The 20,456-nt window shown below is 41.6% G+C and overlaps 1 protein-coding gene and 1 long non-coding RNA gene across 2 annotated transcripts in view; one reads left to right on the top strand and one right to left on the bottom strand.

Moving 5' to 3' along the window:
* The first annotated feature begins 51 nt into the window (after positions 1 to 51).
* Positions 52 to 8,577, top strand: LOC118282586. Its single transcript, XR_007032123.1, has 3 exons — positions 52 to 1,429; positions 6,972 to 7,014; positions 8,104 to 8,577. It is a non-coding gene; the product is annotated as an uncharacterized LOC118282586 (long non-coding RNA).
* Positions 8,578 to 18,398: 9,821 nt separating this feature from the next.
* The window catches only part of col4a1 (collagen, type IV, alpha 1), a 33,149-nt gene continuing 31,091 nt past the window's right edge, over positions 18,399 to 20,456 (bottom strand). The window contains exon 52 of the mRNA XM_035604014.2: positions 18,399 to 20,345. Coding sequence (XP_035459907.2) covers positions 20,264 to 20,345 — 82 coding nt within the window. The 3' untranslated portion in view covers positions 18,399 to 20,263. The remainder of the gene's footprint in view (positions 20,346 to 20,456) is intronic.

The raw sequence follows: 20,456 nt of genomic DNA, 5'->3' as shown, positions 1-20,456 counted from the left end.
TGAAGGAATTAAAATGGATAATGAAACAAACACACACACACACACACACACCTGAATATACAGGGCAATTATGCGCACAGGGTGAGGGGGTGTGATTCTATGATATATGATTTTATATGATCATTTTCATCATATATGATTTTTTTCCTATCATTTTATTCACAGTGCTGTTGTTCCACAACCTCCTGATATTCCGACGTGACTCTAGAGGGAGTCATTCCGGTCTCTCTCTCTCTCAGCTGGTAAACAAGCATCAGCCAGGCGAGACTGCAGCTTCCCAGAAATAACCCATGCACACACACACACACACACACACTCACGAACGGGATTTTCTTGCCCGCGTCGTCGTCTTCAGTGTGTGTTCGTGACGAACAAGCGGCACAGGAATCTTTTGGGAAGAGCAGTCGCAGTAGAGCATTCAGCGTCATTTATTGCATAAGGCGCTGTCCTGCTTTATTCATGTTTTGCCCGGAGCTCCGCAGCCGAGCCGAGCCGAGCCGAGCCGGGTCCGGTCCGGCCCGGTCCGGTCCGGTCCCGGCTGCTTCATCTCTATAATTGTCATCTCATTCAGGAAACAAGAGTTCGACGACGCGGCCGATTTAAATGGATCACTTTATGTGCCACGTGTTTAAAGGTTACTGTAGGTTAAAGCATAATGGAAAAAAAGAACAACAACAAACCTCCCCCTGTCAGCGAAACAGAAGAGTGACCCATATATGGTAATATGAAAAAAAAATGAACTAGTGATCGTGCTGACGTAAAAAAAAAAAAAAAAAAAGATTCTCCTGATCTTGATGCGTCAATGCCGGTGATGTGCGTAATGATGAAATGCAGGAGGCAGCTCAGCTGGGTACCGCGGTGTGGTGATGGTGATGGTGAGGAGAGTTGTGCTGCTCACAGCCAATAGCCTGTCCGTGACCTGGGGGGATGAGATTGCTGATTCGCCCTCCTCATCCTGCCCAAACCAGAGGGACGACGCTGCTCCCAGTGACGACAACAGGCTGCGTGCGCACAGTGTCCGGGTGGATGCAGGACAAATGTAGACACGGCGAACAGCCCCAGGAAATCACATTCATCACACACAAAAGTGCATTATGTGATAAAAATGTAGTGCCACTTTTTAATCATCACATCATGCCCCACGATGATAACTTGAAAACTATACCCCGCATCTTATTGCACACATCTTGAACAACCCCCCTCCCTGTATCCCCATTTTCTTTCAGATCCCACCACAAGTGCTGCCTCAGCACCGAACCACCCTGACTTCAGCAGCAAGGTCAATCACCGTGTCCTGTGCAGGTCAATTATGCTACCAGAAGCATTTGGTGGCTGCAGCCACGCAGAAAAAAAGAAGAACCAAATCAAGCAACAACCCCCAGCAATCCATACCTCAAATGACATTTCAAATTTACATATTTTCCCCAAGGTTAGTGATGCATGTTTTCACAGTACGCCTTGTGTTGCTGTCTCCTTTTCATTATTTGAGCAACCGTGTTTACCTCACCCACGCCATGCTAATATGCATGTATAAATAGATGCAGCAAAGTTAGCTGCCTAAACCCCCTTGGCTCAGATATCTCCCTGCAAGATGAGGAGGGTTCCCCCTCTGTTTATATTAGGTTTTCCTCCTTGACAGACGCAGGCCTGGATCTGAACTTTGACACTGATAACAAGCAACTGCTGCACATTGACTGTATTGAGAATGTGACGCTTTCCCTATACTGTTGCTTAAACCTCCGATAAATTATGAATAGACTGTCTTTTGACAACCTGCCTTGTATAATACCATGACCTGACACTGGCAAGATAAACAGAAACTGAGTCGGGGGTAGTGTGGAGGGAAGGTAAGGGCAGAAGGAGTGACTGTTTCTTTTTGCATAACCAATGAAGCATAAGAAATGCAAATCAGCTGTCTATAAAATACCAATAAGGTGGGCGATTGTCCCACAAAGTGTGCTGCTGGCAAACCCAATCTGGTTATGTCTGTGATACGTCCTTGCCCTTACCATAGGTAACTACATGAATATTTATCACCCTCCAATTTACACAGCATGGTGCATTAATTTACAAGTTAATTAAAGGGCCAACCGAACCTGATTTACAAGGCTTTAGATAGGCTCTCTCATCGTCTCCTGATATGAACCCATTAGATCTTCATGGGTTTATTCATGTAGTGATGGAGAGGCGTGACAATTTAAGGGGGCATCCGGTCAAAACAGATCTTCTTTCCCTTTCTAGTGCAAGTCATGTTCATTAAAAGTGAGAAAACAGTCAAAAGGGGTTGAATAAACAAAGTGTAATAGATTGTCTTAAACTCATGTGAGGCTTGTAGCTTTGAGGGCCTAATCTTATTTGGTCTCTTCAGGCCCGGCCCTCAAAAATAAACAGCCTCGGTTGCCCCATTTGCTGAGTCACAAGCACATAACGTCTCAGTCGCTGTGTGCAACGATTAGTTTCATAAGCTTTCATAAAGCAGATTAGAAAAGCCGATCTGATGAGATAAGATTAAGGATGAGCAGGAGGGTGGGGGGGGGGGGGGGGTAAAGATTAGGTTCGGTCATATTCCACTCACTGGCACATAAGGTCCCATCAAATGAACAGTACAAACATGTATTGTTGGCATCTAAACATCACACACACACACACACGTCACCCAGCCTCTGCCTCATCTCATTAGTCAACGACAAATCAGATTACAGCCGAAGCCTGGGGAGTCTGATTCATATTGCTGTGTCAGTGGTGTTTTCGTGTTTTTGTTATTTATAATCCGGAAGTAGGGGATATATTTTAAATGGGGTTTTTTTTTTGGGGGGGGGGGGGGGGGGGGGGGGCACAGTTTTGTTGACTGAACTGGATTACAGTAACTGGTTAGCCTTTTTTCCAACACATGGCATCTTTAACATCTTAAAAAACATGCTCAAACATTATTTAATCATCTTGATACGCAATGACTCATATTCTTTTTTCATGAGAGTTTTTTAGAAACCTGATTCTTAACTGATGACATTTCAGACGTCTGCTCTAGAAAATGACTGAGACTGAGACTCAAACCAAAAAACACGATGTATTTTCATATTCCATCTTATACTTTATGTCACACCACTTCTCCCAGTTCCTAAATACATCTAAATATGTTTTTTTATGATTCGTTTGGTTTTAAGTTGTTTGACAGAGATTCATTTAATTTTTACGATTATAACCTCACCTCAAAAAGTCACTATGTAGGATATTGTACATTGCTTTGTCAACACAAGAATTAAAAAAAAAAACATTAGAAACAAAATTAGTACATATTTGTCCATATTGCCTTTTTAACATATGAAACATGAATTCATTCGAGTTTATAATCATTTTTTATAGTGATTTCTGTATTTTTTCATCAAATGTGCAAACCAAATCTGTGGAAAAGGAAAGAATCAATATGTTCTACATATTTGATATACTCGAGAGGAAAAGGGAAAATTGCAGAAAAATAAATCTTTCCATTAATATGAGGTAACGACATGGTCGCCATTCAGGCTTGCCTTATTTATTCGTTTTTTCGCATTTGAACATTTAAACATTGTTCCCTACATACCCTGTAATTTCCTTAACCCAATATTGTAACCTAGTTGATGATAATCAAAGCTGTTTTCTGTGCTCTTGAACACATGCAATATAGATTGCTCCAGTCAATCTCTTAATGTCACCCATAATTGACTCGATTCCCTAATCAATACAACAAAGGCAAAATTGAAATTTCTCTTCTGGTTAATTTTTGTGCTGATTGATCACGGGGCCGACCTGGAGGAAAGACAGCATGTGCCAATGGAGTTCCTCACGTTATTGGACACAGCTGCCCGCGGCTGTATTGAGCCGCAGCACAAGTGATTACAGTTTTGATTACTTCAGTTAACCAAGTCATTGGCGTGGACGTAATTTGTTTTTTCTGATTAATCTTCAAGTTGGAGACAGTTTATACATGGTTGTTTAGAACGGTATCAGAAAGTCAATTATAGTGGTTGTTATGTTCTGTCAAATGCCCCCCCACCTACATCGTGTGATCGTGGTTCTGTATGAATTTGTTGGTTTGCAGCGATGTGGAGCAGCAGAGGTGTTTATTTTTTTTTTATATCTCAACCCAGGACATTTGGCCTTTCTGTGCTGTGAAAATGTCACACTTTGTGACGATCCCATGCCTTATCTCCTCATATTATTATCAATTCCCTTTAAGAATTCGTTGTTCAGAGTAGGACTTGGGGTTTTTCTCATTTCACAGGTCACTGGGACAGATATTTATTTAATATGCTCACAAGAAGGGACAGGAGACATATCAGGCAGACACGGCTGTAGCATGCTTATGTGACCAGAGGAGAAACCAATGATAATATGTTTATGCAGGCTGAAGACATACGTAGACAACATATTTATTCATGAACACGTCTTCCCCCAACAAATTGCTCTCCTGGCCACATGGAGAGAGATATAACAGCAGCCTGCCGTCTGAAATCGTAGCTCTCTGTAGCTTTGATTAAACGGATATGAATGCATGTGATATTCAGGCCCCATAATACCATCATCAGTCATTTGTCATAATTATGCGTTATCTGTAGTCACATGGTATGACATAAATGACAATGATACATGAGCCCCCTCTCGGCTTAAGTCAAAATAGGGGGGGGGACTTGTGACTGTGACGGCAAGAGAGCATAGAAATGACCCCCGGGTGTGTCTCGGTTCAAACAATGTATAATCAACTTTTAGAAAACAAACGTTTTGTCCGGTACATTCGGCTCTCACCGCAGTAAAGATAGTTTGCCAGCTTACTTATTGTAGAGGAAATAGTAAGCGTGTGTTTGGTTCACGGCAGGGGTATTTATTTCCCACGGCAGCATCATGACAAATCAGTTTGTCGAGGTCGTTTCCTTTGGGTCAGTCACAGTCCACACATAGATTAGTGGAAGGAAGATTAAAGGAATGTAGGTGGTGTGTACAGTATTTGAAATAGAAAAAACATTACTGATCCATGTAGGAGTATGTAGGAAGTTATCCCTGCTTGTGTGTGTGTGTGTGTGTGTGTGTGTGTGTGTGTGTGTGTCTGTGTGTGTGTTTTGCTGTGACTTAGCATCAGCTGATGCGCTGATCCAATGTTCTGTTCCCCACTATGAAAACACACGTCCTGTCTCTGTCTCTCACACCAACAAGTTCACACAATCATACTATGCACACACACGCACACACACGCACACACACGCATTTTTGCAGATCAGATCAAAAGTGGACAGCTCTGAATACAGCTTTTATTGTTCAGCAATGTGTTTAAAGCTTTGTTTACTGTGAGATGGCTGCGTGGCTCCAGTACTGTACCTGCTCAAATCACACTCAGAATCGCGCGTGAGCAATATTTCAGTGGCATTAAAAATCCAATGAGTCCCAAAGACTTCGCAATGTCTTTAAGTCTGCGTAAATCAAAATCTTAACAATCCATAACAACTTTAAGTTTTTGTTTCATAACAAAGAAAGGGTACCACACAAACACCTCATAGCTAAATGACCTGGAGTTTTTTTCTCTTTAACAGTAATATATCCCAGTTTTCCACGGAAAAAATGAATTTGGAGCAGGAAGAGCAGGAGGGCACAATCCACTTACTGATGGTCCCTTGAGATGCACTGTAACTACTGTATGATCCACTTTGACTGGCTGAATGTGTACATGCATATAGGACACAAAGTCTGAAGGATTCATGGAGAAAACTATGGTTCAAGTCTGACTGTTGCAAGGAACACGTGTATCACTCCGTTCCACTACTGCCGACCAAATCACATGTTGCACACGTGTGTGTGTGTGCGAGGCAGTTGCTCCATGTGACAACCAAGCACAGACTGAATGAAAAGTCGGTTGATTTGTGTCAGAGGATGTTTTAAAAATACACAAATAGCATATTTCTGATACTCTAAGACCAGGACAGCTTGCTTAAAAAAAACCACAATGACAAACTGGTGGGATAAACACAGCACTGGTTAAGGATGAGCTCAGCTGTTGGGATCACGTGGTGTTAAAGGTCAAGGTTTATAACCTTACTCCCACATGCCTGAGGATGACTGCTGAAGGCTAATGGTGCCGGAGTGCTTCGTCAGAAGTGCCCGTCGGATGGTCTCATAGCTTCAGACTCCCCCTGTCCACCATACCTTTATGACAACGCATTCTGGGAGTCTGACAGAAAACGTTTCTGCAACTTTCCCAAACCAACAAATTTGGTCGCCCAGCTGTGTGGAGGTGAGAAAGGACAGCTGTGGGGTCTTATGAACTGCATAGTTCGACAGTGGTGCTGTTGTAAAGCTGTTAGTTAGGAGTGTGCGTGTGTTTGTGTGTGTGTGTGTGTGTGTGTGTGTGCGTGGCACAATTTTAATGAAGAGACAAAAGGGAGCGAGGAGGGTCACAAAGTTAAATTATGCATGTCGTGTAATTAGCCGTTCAAGTGCTTAAATTAGATGTTAACGATTTTTTGCCACAATGAGAGGATGACACTTAATGAGGACTTTCCCCAACAAAAAGAAAATCACCCTTTCAAACATGTCAATTACCACGAACAAAAAACCTCCTGATTTATCATGATTATGAAGTACAGCATGGTTGTTTGTGTTCTAATCTAAAATTAGCTCCTGTTTTTAGTTGTTTTCTCATGGCGCCATTAGTAGTTTATTAGCTTATCCAATATATGTTCTTAATTACATCCTCATTACATATGCATCATTTTACCGTGTGCCTCCATTAAAGTGAACTTGATCACCAATGTCCCCATTAAAGCTGAACTGATTTTACCTGAAACTAATAAACAACACATGTGGCAACACCGTCACTATTACATTTCTAATCTATCATTGCAATTCTGGTTTAGTTACAGAGGTGAAATGTGATCATATTTTTTTAGCACTTAATTATTTTTTTTATCATCACCTATAACTAACTGTGTTTTCTCATTCGTCAGCACTGTGTACATGGCGTGAGCGAAGGTCGAAATGCACTGGCAGGTAATACAGTTTTTATTTTTGTTCTGAAACTAATCATTCTTGTTTTGTAATGGTAGTAAATGTTATTAGTCAGGGTAGATAAACTTCAAATAACGTAAATAATTTGTCAAATGCACCTCGCATACACACAACGGCACCATAATTACATTTCTTTGAAGTGCAACATGCTACAGGTTCAAAATGATATCTAATAAATTGGACGCTGATAGGGGTTGTAATGAAAATCTAGATGGAGACAGAGGGGCACACATGCACACAAACACACGCGATACACAGCCACATACACATATATACAGATATATAAAATCCATGCTTGCACAGAGGCTCTGCTAATGAAATAATCAGTCATAATAGCATATTGTAGACACACTTACATAGCCTATATAAATATATTCAACCAACACTCCAGAGAGTGCGTTCAAGCAAATCATTTGAAAAACAAGAATTTGCTTTTATGTATCATTAGAATTATTGATATGAGCCCCCCATCTCTTGGCCGTGTGCAATTAAAGTGGAAGTGATAGGTAATATGTATGATCACCGGCTGCACAGTACACGCATGAACACAAACACACACACACACACACACACAGATAATGGCTGCACCATCACATGAATATGTAATGAGGTCCACATTGAAATTAGAAGGATGGAGTTTGATATCATTCGAATCTCCTTTCTCTCATATTTCTCACTTTCAATCCTCCTCCCCCACCTCTCAGTCCTCCTCCCCCTCTCCTTTATTCCCTCCCCTCCATTGCTCAGGGCCTGCAGCTGTTAAATATTTAAGATTTCAGAATGATCTGTGTCCGTCTTGCTCTTTCAGAGTAAATCACGTTGCCTCGCTTCAAAACAGACTCGCCACATTGAGAATAAGCTGGGGTTTTTTTTTGGTAGGATTTCTTTATACAGTCTGTGAGATTTAGTGACACATTTCTCTCAACATGTTTGAGCTGCTGGTGGGTGAAGATGCATGTGTATGGTATAGTAGGGTAAACTGTTCTGTCTGCCTGCCCAGCATTCATCAGTCAAAGGCTGGCTGTGTGGGTAGTGGCCGGAGGAGTAATAGAGTGGTTTTTGCAACCGCAGGAATAGAAAAGGATGTGAGGAGGAGGACCGATTGCCAGAGAACACAGGAAATATCCTCTTCAGGCACTGGACACCCCCAGTGGGACAGACAACTACAACTGTCTGCATCCTGAATCAGAAATATTGGTACTAAACATCTATCCGCACCAAGCAATTGTCAACTGTAGTTGTTGTTTATTTAAAACCTTAAATTAATGTTTATTTATCGTCTTTCATTCCTTAAAATCTGTGTGAATCACACCAGAATCTTTAACGTCAAAACCAAACGGTTACATTTATCCAGTAAAGCAGACTTTTGCTTTGTTAAGCTTTAGCGCAATGCACCGAAACCTGAATAAATCCAACCATAGACACTGACAAATGGAAAAAATGATAAGGCTAAAACTAAACTTAACCCTAGTATTGTCAACTTAGTCCAACCCCAACCCTGATTTAACTTATATATATATATATATATATATATATCGTGTAATTTAATAAGATGCCATTGACTCTGTGATGTGTAGAAGGTGCAAAGTACCATGTTCACAATATTTCATTTTTTACTCTGAATAAAATAAAAACACGCACATCTGGCTTTTTGTTTTCAGTGTGAAAGTGGACAGTCAGTCTTCATTTCCAGGTCAAACTGCAGTAGTCATGGTTATTTAGCTCCAGCTCTGATCAACAGTAATGTAAACGTGATATCGAGGTGGACACTTTTCAATGCCTTGATGTCTTTCACTGTAAAAAACACCTGCCACCTGCCCACTACGGTTACTGTTTAATCAGACCCACCACGGCCGCACCTTATGTTTTATTTGATCAAATCAAAGTCGAGAGAGAGGCGAGAAAGCACCGATAGGGTAAGGCAGTCCAAAAGTGTTATGAGAAATATCAATGCATTGTTGGTTAAGGCCTTTTCATTAGATTTTGTTTTTGAAAATTAAAAAAAAAAAATATATATATATATATTCAGCTTTATCCTGTAGACACACTCTCTTCAACATGCCATTGTATATTCAAAGTTTAAATTAAATGTGTGTACAAGATGACGTGGAAATGGGTATAGCAGGATTTTATTTGATATTTTTCTATTTAAAAGACATCATTTTTTCCACAGTGTGGTGAATAGGAACAGACTATAGAGAAGCATTAAGATCTTGATAATTTACTCAATAATGAGTCCTTGGTTTAATTAAGATGACCTCAATTGATTCAGACAGGGACTAATTGTGCATACATTAAGCACAGAATTCCACATTTCAGATATAATGATTTTGTAAGAGAATTAAGAGAAGAATGCATGGAATAATGAAACTGCGTCAGAGGGTTTGAGAGGGGTGGTGTGTGTGTGTGTGGGGGGGGGGGGATGTTCAGGGAACCGACAGGCCATGGCATTGAGATTTTCTTCCTGTAGCCACCGTAAAATACTGACAATGTCTGCTGACACTGTGTCTGACACTGCAGCAGAGCTCTTGATTTGCATACATTTACATACCAACATTTTATTCATTCCATTCTCCATTTCATGTGGTTTCAAGAAGATAGCAAGAGTGAGGACACCTTGTGCTACTGTGCATGAATGCATGTACGTCTGTAAAGTTCATATATGTGGGTGATAAAATGTATCCAGTACTGTATTTGCCCGTACAGTGCAGGGTGTATAAATGTGACAGGTAGACATACATATACCTTATATGACAATACATTCCAACCAAGAACAATCCAAAGACCAGCAGCAGTGTTGATAGAAGTAGCTGTGTGTGAAAGAATTTTCCAGAAGCACAGTATGGAGAAAAGGCATTGTGTTAATGCATGGCTGCCCTTGTGTACAGAATAAATTATATACCGCATTGAAAGGATATAGAGGGGAGAGTCATTAGATATATATTTGCATTTGTAGGCATTTGGGATCTGAATAATAGTGGTCTTGAAGGTTGCGGCCTCAAGAGATGGGCCTTGACAGTGATACTGTGTGGGCGGAGCCTTGATATGCAAGAAACGAACAGAGCTTTCATGTGTGACGGAGCTGAAATAGGAGGATTTACCACCGCCTTTCATGCTTTCACTTGTCTCCATCAGCGCCAATGCCTTTTCTTTGGTTACACACTGTCAACATTTAATAAATGTCGACTAGACACAGCATGAGTCTGTCAGCATCAATCCAGATCATTTGGGAAGTTTCAGTCTGGAAAGGCTCACAGTTAATCATTAGGCCTCACATGCATTAGCAAAAACAAAACGGAGTCTTGCTCCACGATCCTCTAATTGAGATTAAAGGATCAGACATCTCTTCCACACCTTCCTCTGTAATGGAGAAAAATGAAACGATTATGAATCTAAAGATTTTTAAGAGCCTGACCGTTTAATTTGTCCACAATATAGATGACAAAAGGAGAAACCATGACAGAGGACATGTATTCAAAGAACAACAACAAATGGGCAGAAATGGACGTGCGAGAGCAGGAGGAGACTAAATAATCTGCCACAGTTAAGGAATCATTAATTCTTCCTAGAGTAGTAGCCAGCAAAAATGACCCATCCTCAATATTTTGTAGGGTTACAGTACATATCCACTGAATGGGACGCTGATATATCAGTGTTGAGACTAACATTACTCAAAATGCTCTCCGCTTTTTTTTGGTTTGCAAGTTTACACCTCATCAACCCTGAATTCTGAAAGCCTTTACTCCTCAAAAAATATATCTTTTAAAAACATGCACCATGAGTCCAACCTCTCTTTTGCGTCCATATCTGTTTGTGTCAGAACTATAGAACCTATTCCATTCTTTTCAGTATAAACAACGCTGCTTTTTATTTACATGTGGTTTTCATCGATGGTGTTGAGGATGCTCCAGACTCCGTCTTTTAGCAATGTAGCCATCACGAGTATTTTTAAGACCCTGTTTTAGACTTTTTGTGCATGTGTGACAGTGCAATGATGCGGGTGCTGTAACATGGTCAGTGAGGCCATACTGTTGCCGCTATGCGTAGCTTTATGTAACAGTTTGTCAGCTGACGGCGGAGCAGAGGAGACAGTGGTGGAAACTGCAAACACGGAAGATTCCTCAGAGCTCAGTGAAAGGTCAACGGCGTCCCTTATCTCTCTGGAGGGGGGGGGGGCGTCGCAGTTACCGGCCTCTTGATAGCTTTCCCCCCTTATTGCCCGTGATGATGGAAAAGACGTGTGCCAGGAATATAAGAAATGCGCATGCCCGCATACAGAAAATAACTAGAAAGGCAAAAGTCTTCAGAGGTCTGTTACATCCTTCGCGCACAGGGCTGCTGCATGTGATTGGGTTTAATCGGCAGCCTTATGAGACGCTGAAGGACAGATACATTCCATAAGACTGTTGAGCCAGCATGTGTTGCCATGGTGTAAGCATATTTTCTGACGTGCTCAGACCACTGTTGAAAAACAACCAACTCCCAGGAGACCCCCCCCCCCACAACTGTGTGACAACATTTGTGTCTGCGAGCGTGTGTGTGTGTGTGTGTGTGTGTGTGTGTGTGTGTGTGTGTGTGTGTGTGTGTGTGTGTGTGTGTGTGTGTGTGTGTGTGTGCACGGCCTATGCGTTTTTGTTGATGCAGGTGTTGCGCTGGCCTTCACCGAGGCTTGTGGAAGGGCCCATTAGCACCACAACAACCCTAATAGTACTGTAAATACTTGGTCTGCTGGTGTGATGATAGCTTTGCTTAATAATTCAGCACCTGCTGGGAAAATGCACAATAGCTTTCTGCGCGAGCAAACAACACCGTGGACAATCTCGTCAGATAACCACGGGCGCAACTCTGTATTCAGACATGAGCTCGGCAAACAGAAAAATCGGGGCCACACACATCGGAGTTTGACGTTCAGTAATGAAGAACGCAACAGGGGATTGTCCGAGTCGGACGCGTTCACAACAGCAGGGAAATATCCGGAACATTCAGGCTCATCGCGAATCTACCTGAGATTCGCACGGGCTCAGACATTTTCCAGAAAGTTGACTAGGTAGCCGGCTGGAAAAGCACGCAGCCCCTCCGTGATAGTTCAGGAAAATGTCCAGACTTCAATGCATGTCTGAAAGCAGCTATATTGAACCCAACAGATCGTGTGCTGTGACATTCAAAGCAGCTTGTGATGCCTTGTGTATGAAAGTGAAACGTCCAAGGATTTAGTTTTGAGTTATTTTTTTGAATTGACAATCTCACCCTCCACTCAGCTGTTGAAGATTCTCAGTGTTGGTAATGGTAGCGGATGTAGCCTCAGCATGAATGGCCCGTTAATTTGTTGTAATTGGACCTCTTTTTTATTGGTAGCACATTTGTTAATGGTGCTCGAGGTAAGTGATGACTTCACTCAGCATGTAAATGAGGCAGCCAAGTTGCGAAGAGATTCCTGCATCCAGCTTGTAATATTAACTGAGGTAATTTAGCATGAAACGCGGTAAAAGGTTATTTACTAAGTATGATATGCCGCTGCAGATTTGTCTGCGGAGGACATTGGCATGTAAGTTGGAGTGTAAGTCATTAAAACACTACGAATATTGTGCAGTGAGCCGAGAGCCCGCCCCCAACCTTTTACACGAGGAAGTGACATTAAGACAGATGGCAGTGTCACGCATAATCAATTGTGCATTTCTTCTAGACGTATAGTTTAATAATCGTTAGTTGGTAATTTAAATCATGATGTGATGAGACCGTAAAGCAGAAGAAAGAGTTGCACGTCGCTTTGGTTCTTCGTGACGGAAATATTGGTCAGTCACGGATGAGATGCCCAAGGTCCCATGTTGCTGTGCTTGCGCCACAAGACAAATCATTTTCAACTAATCATGTCTGTTCTTTATTGACATATCTGGGTGATCACAGAAAGGAAATGTAATTCTAACTATCAGCCTTCACACCCTTAGCTGCTGATGTTCACACAACGCCCACGGCCCTCTTCTCATACTCCAGAAGAACAGTATTCACCATTTCCCGTTGCTCTGAAGACTGGCCTGAGACTCGTTTAACCAAAGAAGAAGGACACATACATCCAGAGTCAACTTTGACTAATATCTGTTAGTATTTGATTTCTGCATAAGCACTGCAACTGACTTTGTTGAAGCCAGGTTGAAATGGGATTGGACGTGATCCCACACAGGGTTTTGTCATGACCGACCCTTTTACCCTCTTTCTTCCATCTGGCGGGTTTGTGTCAATTTCCATGGCTGGTTTCCAGGTTCCGTTCTCTGTTCCCAGTCCTAGACATGGACGATCCATGGACGCCAACCATCTGATCACACTGACGGTCCAGAAGGGCCAAACAGACAGTCCTCTGCTCACTGCCAGTCATTTCACCACAAGAGTTGTCCCGAATGCTTCACTCCTTCCTGCGACTGCTTCCAGTCTGAGATACCTGTGACAATACAATTATGATTTTGAGGAATACACTTATACTGACTTTCTTTCTGAGTGTCAAAAATGAGAAGATAAACTCAGCAGTAAGTCAAGAAAGACAGGGAGATTCTGAAGGCTCTGCCGGTTGCCTGTCAACCTCACGATGACGACAGGGCTTCAGGAAGTCCCTGCTAAAATCCCCATGAAAAACCCACCTTGTCAGTTTCACCATTTCTCGTTTGTGAAGATTAAACATACAAGATACGGTGTGTTTATGGAAGAGCTCTGGAGTTACTGTCAGGCAGATTTTGTTTTCTTTGGCCGGAGCCAAGAAAACTGCCTCTCCCTGTTTCCAGCAAAGCCAACCATCTGCTGGCAGGAACCTTTCGCTATGTATTTATGAATATGAATCGAGAGGATGGTAGTGAGAGAAGTATGCCGAGTTCTTTACAAGAATAATAATTTTTTAATTGAGATGAATAAAGAGGTAAGACAGATTGAGCGTTACACTGAAAAGCCTCCCACAAACGCACTCCCACTCTTCCTCTTTTGCCCACGCACTCTCTGTTACTGTGACGTCCACTCATCCTTTTCACTCCTCCGCTCGGCTGCGGAGGCGTTCTCGTTCTGTTCCCCTCTCATTCACACACTGCCATGCTACTTCCATATTTCTGAGTGGACATCGTGCAGTTAAAAAAAATTCTGTGGAGGAAGAGGAGGCAGATGGGGGGGGGGGGGGAGCACCATGTTTGGCTTCATCCGAGCACATCGGATGTATGATCATGCTGAGATCATGATCAGACCTGACAAGAGAGCCAACCTCGACAGATGGGCTTGAACAAGATACAGTCACATTCTGTAATACTACAGCAGTTGCACAAAATACAAAAATAGCAGAGTTTTATTGTTTGAAAAAACAATTTGAACAATTGAATCAATTTGAACAATTGAATCAATTTGAGTGTCATGGAGTGGTGCCAGTTCAGACTTTATGCATAATATCAAGAGGCCCAAGCACGGATTAAAATATTTGTCAATTTATTTGTAACTTTTGATTGATTTCCTTCATTGAAAATAGAAGGACGGTTTATTTCGGGTCATTAGCATTGACTGTATGTAAGAATGGACATAGGCTCTGGGTCCAGAAAGTCAATCTGGAAGTGACCAGTAGACGGCGACTCCAGACTCCAGAGTTGCAAGAAGAAGTCAGTTTCTATAAAAGTCTGCGGTCTGAATCACTAGTTTGTAGGTGGACTTGTCCTCGACCTCTCAGTCAGGCCCCCTCCTCCAAATATGTTTACTTCAGGTTTACAAAAATCAAGATGTGCTGGTCAAAATGCCAAACTGGAGGCTTTAAAAACGACAAATAGGTGACGTCACGGTGGGTCGTCACTTGGTCATTAGTCAAATGTAACCAAACATTTTGAGTATCTATTGAGAAGAGTGGTAGGTTATACATCTGATTGTTTATATCTTGTGCAGCAAACTGTTACGAGCATGCAAAGTGAAAAAAAAGTTGATTGGCTGCAGTGATTCAAAAAAGACTGTGTTGACATGTACAAACTGCACATGACATCTTGAGTATGTTGCATCTCTTACAACAGGACAACTTACACGATAACATTTTCATAAGGTAGAGTTTGATGATATGAGCCCTGCTGTGCTCACATAGCTCTGCTAAACATCTAACTGACTCGAAGTTTAATAGAGTGACTGCAACTTTTATACATTCGGTCTTTGGTCTTTATTACTGTGTACAGGAAAATACAATCTAGTGTCTGAAACGTGAAGAGGTCGAATGCTTCTGTCATACATAAACATTTCTAAACATAAACGCCGCAAAAAATTCCACTAAACTAAAGTAAAAGAGTTCTATTTGGTAACCTATCAGCCTACGAGTAAACAATGTGATTGGTTCAGGCACTGACCTACTGAGCTGTAAACTGCACTTCCCGCACACAGTCTTTTTTTAAAAAAAAGACTGCGTGTGTGTGTGTGTGTGTGTGTGTGTGTGTGTGTGTGTGTGTGTGTGTGTGTGTGTGTGTGTGTGTGTGTGTGTGTGTGTGTGTGTGTGTGTGTGTGTGTGTGCGTGCGTGCGTGCGTGCGTGCGTGTGCGTCTGTGTGTGTGTGTGTGTATGTGTTTGTTGGTGGGCGTTTGCGTGTGCGTGCGTGTGCGTGTGCGTCTGTGTGTGTGTGTGTGTGTGTGTATGTGTGCGTGCGTGCGTGTGCGTGTGTGTGCGTGTGCGTGTGCGTCTGTGTGTGTGTGTGTGTGTGTGTATGTGTTTGTTGGTGGGCGTTTGCCCTGCATGTCTTCTGTTACGCTTTGTGTTGCGTGCTGTGTTGCAAGCTAATCTGTATTTGGCAGAGCTCAGGTCAAGGGGGTGTGGTGGTGGTGGCCTCCCTGCTTGATCCATTCAGGAGAAAGGTCATATTAACCTCCTGACACATTCCCAAACTGTATCGTAAACACGATCTGGAAAACATGCATGAAGTTATGGGATTTTAGTCCTGTTCCCCTGTGTTTAAAAAGCTTTTTTTCATTTCAACCCTGATAGAAGTTTAAAAAAAAAAACAGTCAACAAAAATTGCATTTCTGTATATTATTATGTGTTCAATTTACCGTTATTCAGTTTCTTTGCTCTCTCCAGAAAAACATGGGTAGATTATTGCACTTAAATTTAACCTGCATAAATCCCAGCTCTCCGGAGGTGATCCTCGCTCTAACTCGAGTCTCAACTTCGCACTGTCGGCAAACAACCAACGGGATTAAAACACTTTAAGAGGTTAAAGTTTTGAGCTCCAAAGCCCCTGAGCAAGGCTGAGCGCTGACCCTCACATGGCATTGATGTGTTTATTTGCGGTGAATGTGAATTCCAGTGATTTATGTGTATTTTATGTAACTTTATACACATGCAGTGGTTCACACCCATGATTTAATTTGACATTTTATTATTAAAGTTGCGATATCACTTGGTACAACCACAGCAGGGTGTTAGAAGCTTGTTTCTGTAATCAGATCTGAAGCTACTTGAGGCTTTTGTCATTGTGTTATTCTATTAATTATTATTATAACACCCACCATAGTCTTGTTGTACAGTATGTGTTATATACAGTATATGCACAGTATGATTTGTCCTTATTTGATATTCTTCCTCTCCTCAAATTGAGTGATGACATATTTCAATAATGACTACAATAACATTATTTATGTAGGAATATTGTTGAAGATGATTTTATGACTTTACATCATATATCCTGATGGGAGTTTATTAGATGTTGATTATAAGGTGGATCCAGGTTTTTTTTTTCACGTTATGTTTTATGAAAAATAAAATATTCAGGTTTATTCAGAACAATTCCTTTGTTCTTTTATATTTCCACAGTAAGAACTAGACAATCATTGTTCGGCCTTCACGAGTGCAATGCTAGTTCCCATTTTCAGCTGCGTACTGAACTTTCCATTGTCGAAAGCTTCCCTAATTTTTGATAACTTTTAAATTGAATTTGTTTGAACTGAACAATTTTCTTTCATCTTGCCAGTAAACTGTATGTTTCGAATAACTATATTTACTTTACTTAACCCTATTTGTGCTGTTTAACTCTGTTTATCTCCAATAGTTTGATCTTTATGATAATAATTGGTTATGAGACATGACCTCTATCAAATTGACTGACGTGTGTTCATAAGAAGTAACACTCGTCAATAACAACTAAATTCAATTTCAGTGAGCTGTGTCAATTCAGGTGTAAAATAGATTTACACATTTTCAAGAGAGAAACAACAATCTCCTACAAAACAAATACTGATTTGGATTTTAAATGAAACGTGTTTCTTGTGTTACATTTGACCCTTTATATGAGTAAAGGCCCTTGTCTGTGAATGCAGCCTTTGCCCTATAACTGCAGACACCGAAGCCGCGTCGCAACAATGGTCTTGATTGTGGTCATTAGGCCATTGCGCTCAGTTGTAGCTGTCATTTCATCACTTGGCCTTATTAGTGTGGTACACCATCCTGTGTGACTCCCACCTGAGTGACCTTGCACTCAGCGGTCAGAGGTCAAGGCCTTGTTAGACATGTTTATGAAGATAGCCAAGGGTCAAGGCCTGTGGTTCTCTGTCGGGTGACAGGAGAGGAAACCAGGGATAGGATTCCGGTAATAGATGAAAGACGAGAGTGGAGATGAAAGGAGGGGTTATCTGGTTCTCTGCGGAGTGTATCGATCTGTTTATGTTTTCATGGGGTGAACGGGTTTGTTGGCCACTGTCCCGGCAGAAGTGCTGAGGTAGTGGCTGCATTGCACAGTGGAAGTGTCGGTGCAGAGGCTTGGGCTCAAGATGGCTCTGAGGTCAGCTAGCAGTTAGTGGAATGACAGTCAGTGACAGTAAAAACCATAAACACTGAGGGTTTGTGAATCAGCCAGATGGTAACTGGGATTTATCAGCAACTTTTTTTTTTCTTTACAAATTGTGCTGATGCTGCCCTCTTGTGGGCTTTATGAAGTACTGTAATAGAAACCTTCACAGAGACTGACGGAAACTGGAATGGCCAACAGTCCCCTTACGAAACCACATTTACATCCTCTGTATCCAGAGTTTTATTTGGATCCACACTCATTTACACACACTCATAGATATCAGTCCCCTTAATATGATCCAATGCATTATTTCCTAGGAAATTTGTGAAAACATCTGGCATCGTTCGAGAAAGTGATAAAAAAAATTCCTAGATCCGCCCCTTTGTCCAGATCCATGCCAAAATTGAATGGGTTCTGTCTTGGTCCATGTCCCATCCTGCCACCAGGTTTGGTGGAAATCTGTTCTGTAGTTTTTGCGTAATCCTGCTGACAAACAAGCGAACACACAAACGGACAGGGGAGAAATCACAACCTCCTCAGGAGAGGTAACGAAGCAACGAGGAAAAAAAAAACATGCGATAAATGAATTAATACCATTATTCTACAAATCACTTTATTGCGGGAATTATACAGTATGAGATCTGGCAAATATAAACTGTCGATGAAGTATGTTCGGTTGTGTTTGTTAAGAAGTTAAGATCATTCCCACTGTAATCAAATTTGTTTTATGATGGCAAAATATGATAATACTGTATATACTTCATGGAGCATTTTATCACAACCAAGCACAACAAACAAACAAACAAACAAACATAAACAGGCTATGGTCAGTGAAGAATATTCGCTATAGCTTTGACAGTAGAAAAAACTTTGCATCGGTCAGTTGCTCTGAAAGGGACACAGGAACCGTTTGGGGTCCGCATGGTCTTTCTAGTGTCGACACAAGACTGAAGTTATCTCAAAGTACAAAACACACACCTATGTTAAGACCTCTTCAGACATCCCAGCCTGCAGAGACACTTATAAATACAATCCTCCTCATCTGTATGAGTTTGATTGAATGTGCAGCCATGACACGATAACCCTCTCCTCTACTTAATTAAAAATAACTTCTGCATAATATCAACAGGGATGGAAGAAGTCATTCACAAACGGGAACAGTCAAGTACATGAGCAGAATAGCAAGTACATGTTACTTGTAAGTATATATATATATATATATATCTTTACATGTGCATTACTTTGGGATCAAAGATTAGAACGATTTGGTTCAATGTGAGAGGAGGAGATTGTTTGACATAGAGCTGTTACACGCAATCTTCTGATAGTATAAAGGTGATTTGCTTTTATTGTCTTTAACTTTTTGTGCACTTGTTTTGAATTTTGCCAACAACAGGGTTGTGCAATAAAATACTGTTTATGCAGACACACACACACACACACATACAGGCACACACACACACACACACACACACACACACACACACACACACGCACGCACACACACAGGCACACACACACACACACATACAGGCACACACACACACACACACACACACACACACACACACACACACACACACAGGCACGCACACACACAGGCACACACAGGCACACGCACACGCACACACACACGCACACAAGCACGCACACTCACACCTGCCAATGCTATTTCAGTGCTGTTCTGTATGTTAGTAAGGCGCTGGTGTGTCAGATGTTGAAGCACCGTTTTTGGATCGAAGAAAAATCTCAGATACACGAATGTCCAACATATTCTCATTAATCTTATAAATAAAAAATGGAGCTAATGACACACAAAGTAACTCAATAATAATAACCTGAGGAGAGTATGTTGAACTATGTTAGAGAGGAATGCTTTATATTTACAACAGAGTGATTGTTATATATATATCTGTGGTGGCAACATGTTGTGATTGAAGAAATGACAGAAGCCTCAGTAACCAGTGGTCAGTCCCATCCTTTACATTAGTACAAGTTATAAGATGTGAAAAGCTATAATATTAATGTAGCTATACCTTTGAATGCTGTGGCACTTGGAAGGAAAATTTAAAATAACAAAAATGGAATAAGGCAGATAAGTAAGATTCAATAGCACCTGACTCACACAAACAACCCCTTTGCAAAATGAACACTCATTTACCAGTTTAGTGGGCATTTACTCAGTGCAGTGGTAAACTGGGTGCCATTCTTTAGAGACATGTTGTGATCATGTTAGTTAAGTGTTTCTGCACGGAGCAAAAGGCCGCTTGGTCACTCTCTGTGTTCTGGTTCGTAAAGTTCGGTCTCTGAGTGTTCTGCAAACCAGGTCTCTGTCCCTCTCCTCTCACACATGCAGGGAAGTAGCACCATCCTTTTCGAAACAGGAAGAAAAGCTAAGTGGAGGACGTCAGCGCACGCGGTATTTGCTTGCACGTCAGGACGGAGGACTCCGGTGTCGCGTCTATGTCCTCTTCATGCACACCTGACAGCGGCTTATGTGTGTTCTGAGATTGCCTGCTTTTAGCGTCGTTGGGACAGGTTTCCTGAAAAAAGGTGGAGAGGAAAAAACATCAGAGGTGAATCCTGCATTGCCACGTAACAACCACTCACCCAGTTGACTGCATTAATTCATTCTGCTACGTGAAACAGGGGAA

This window comes from Scophthalmus maximus, chromosome 14 (assembly GCF_022379125.1).
Source record: "Scophthalmus maximus strain ysfricsl-2021 chromosome 14, ASM2237912v1, whole genome shotgun sequence".
NCBI classification, from domain to species: domain Eukaryota; kingdom Metazoa; phylum Chordata; class Actinopteri; order Pleuronectiformes; family Scophthalmidae; genus Scophthalmus; species Scophthalmus maximus.
This window is presented reverse-complemented; position numbering and strand designations above follow the sequence as displayed.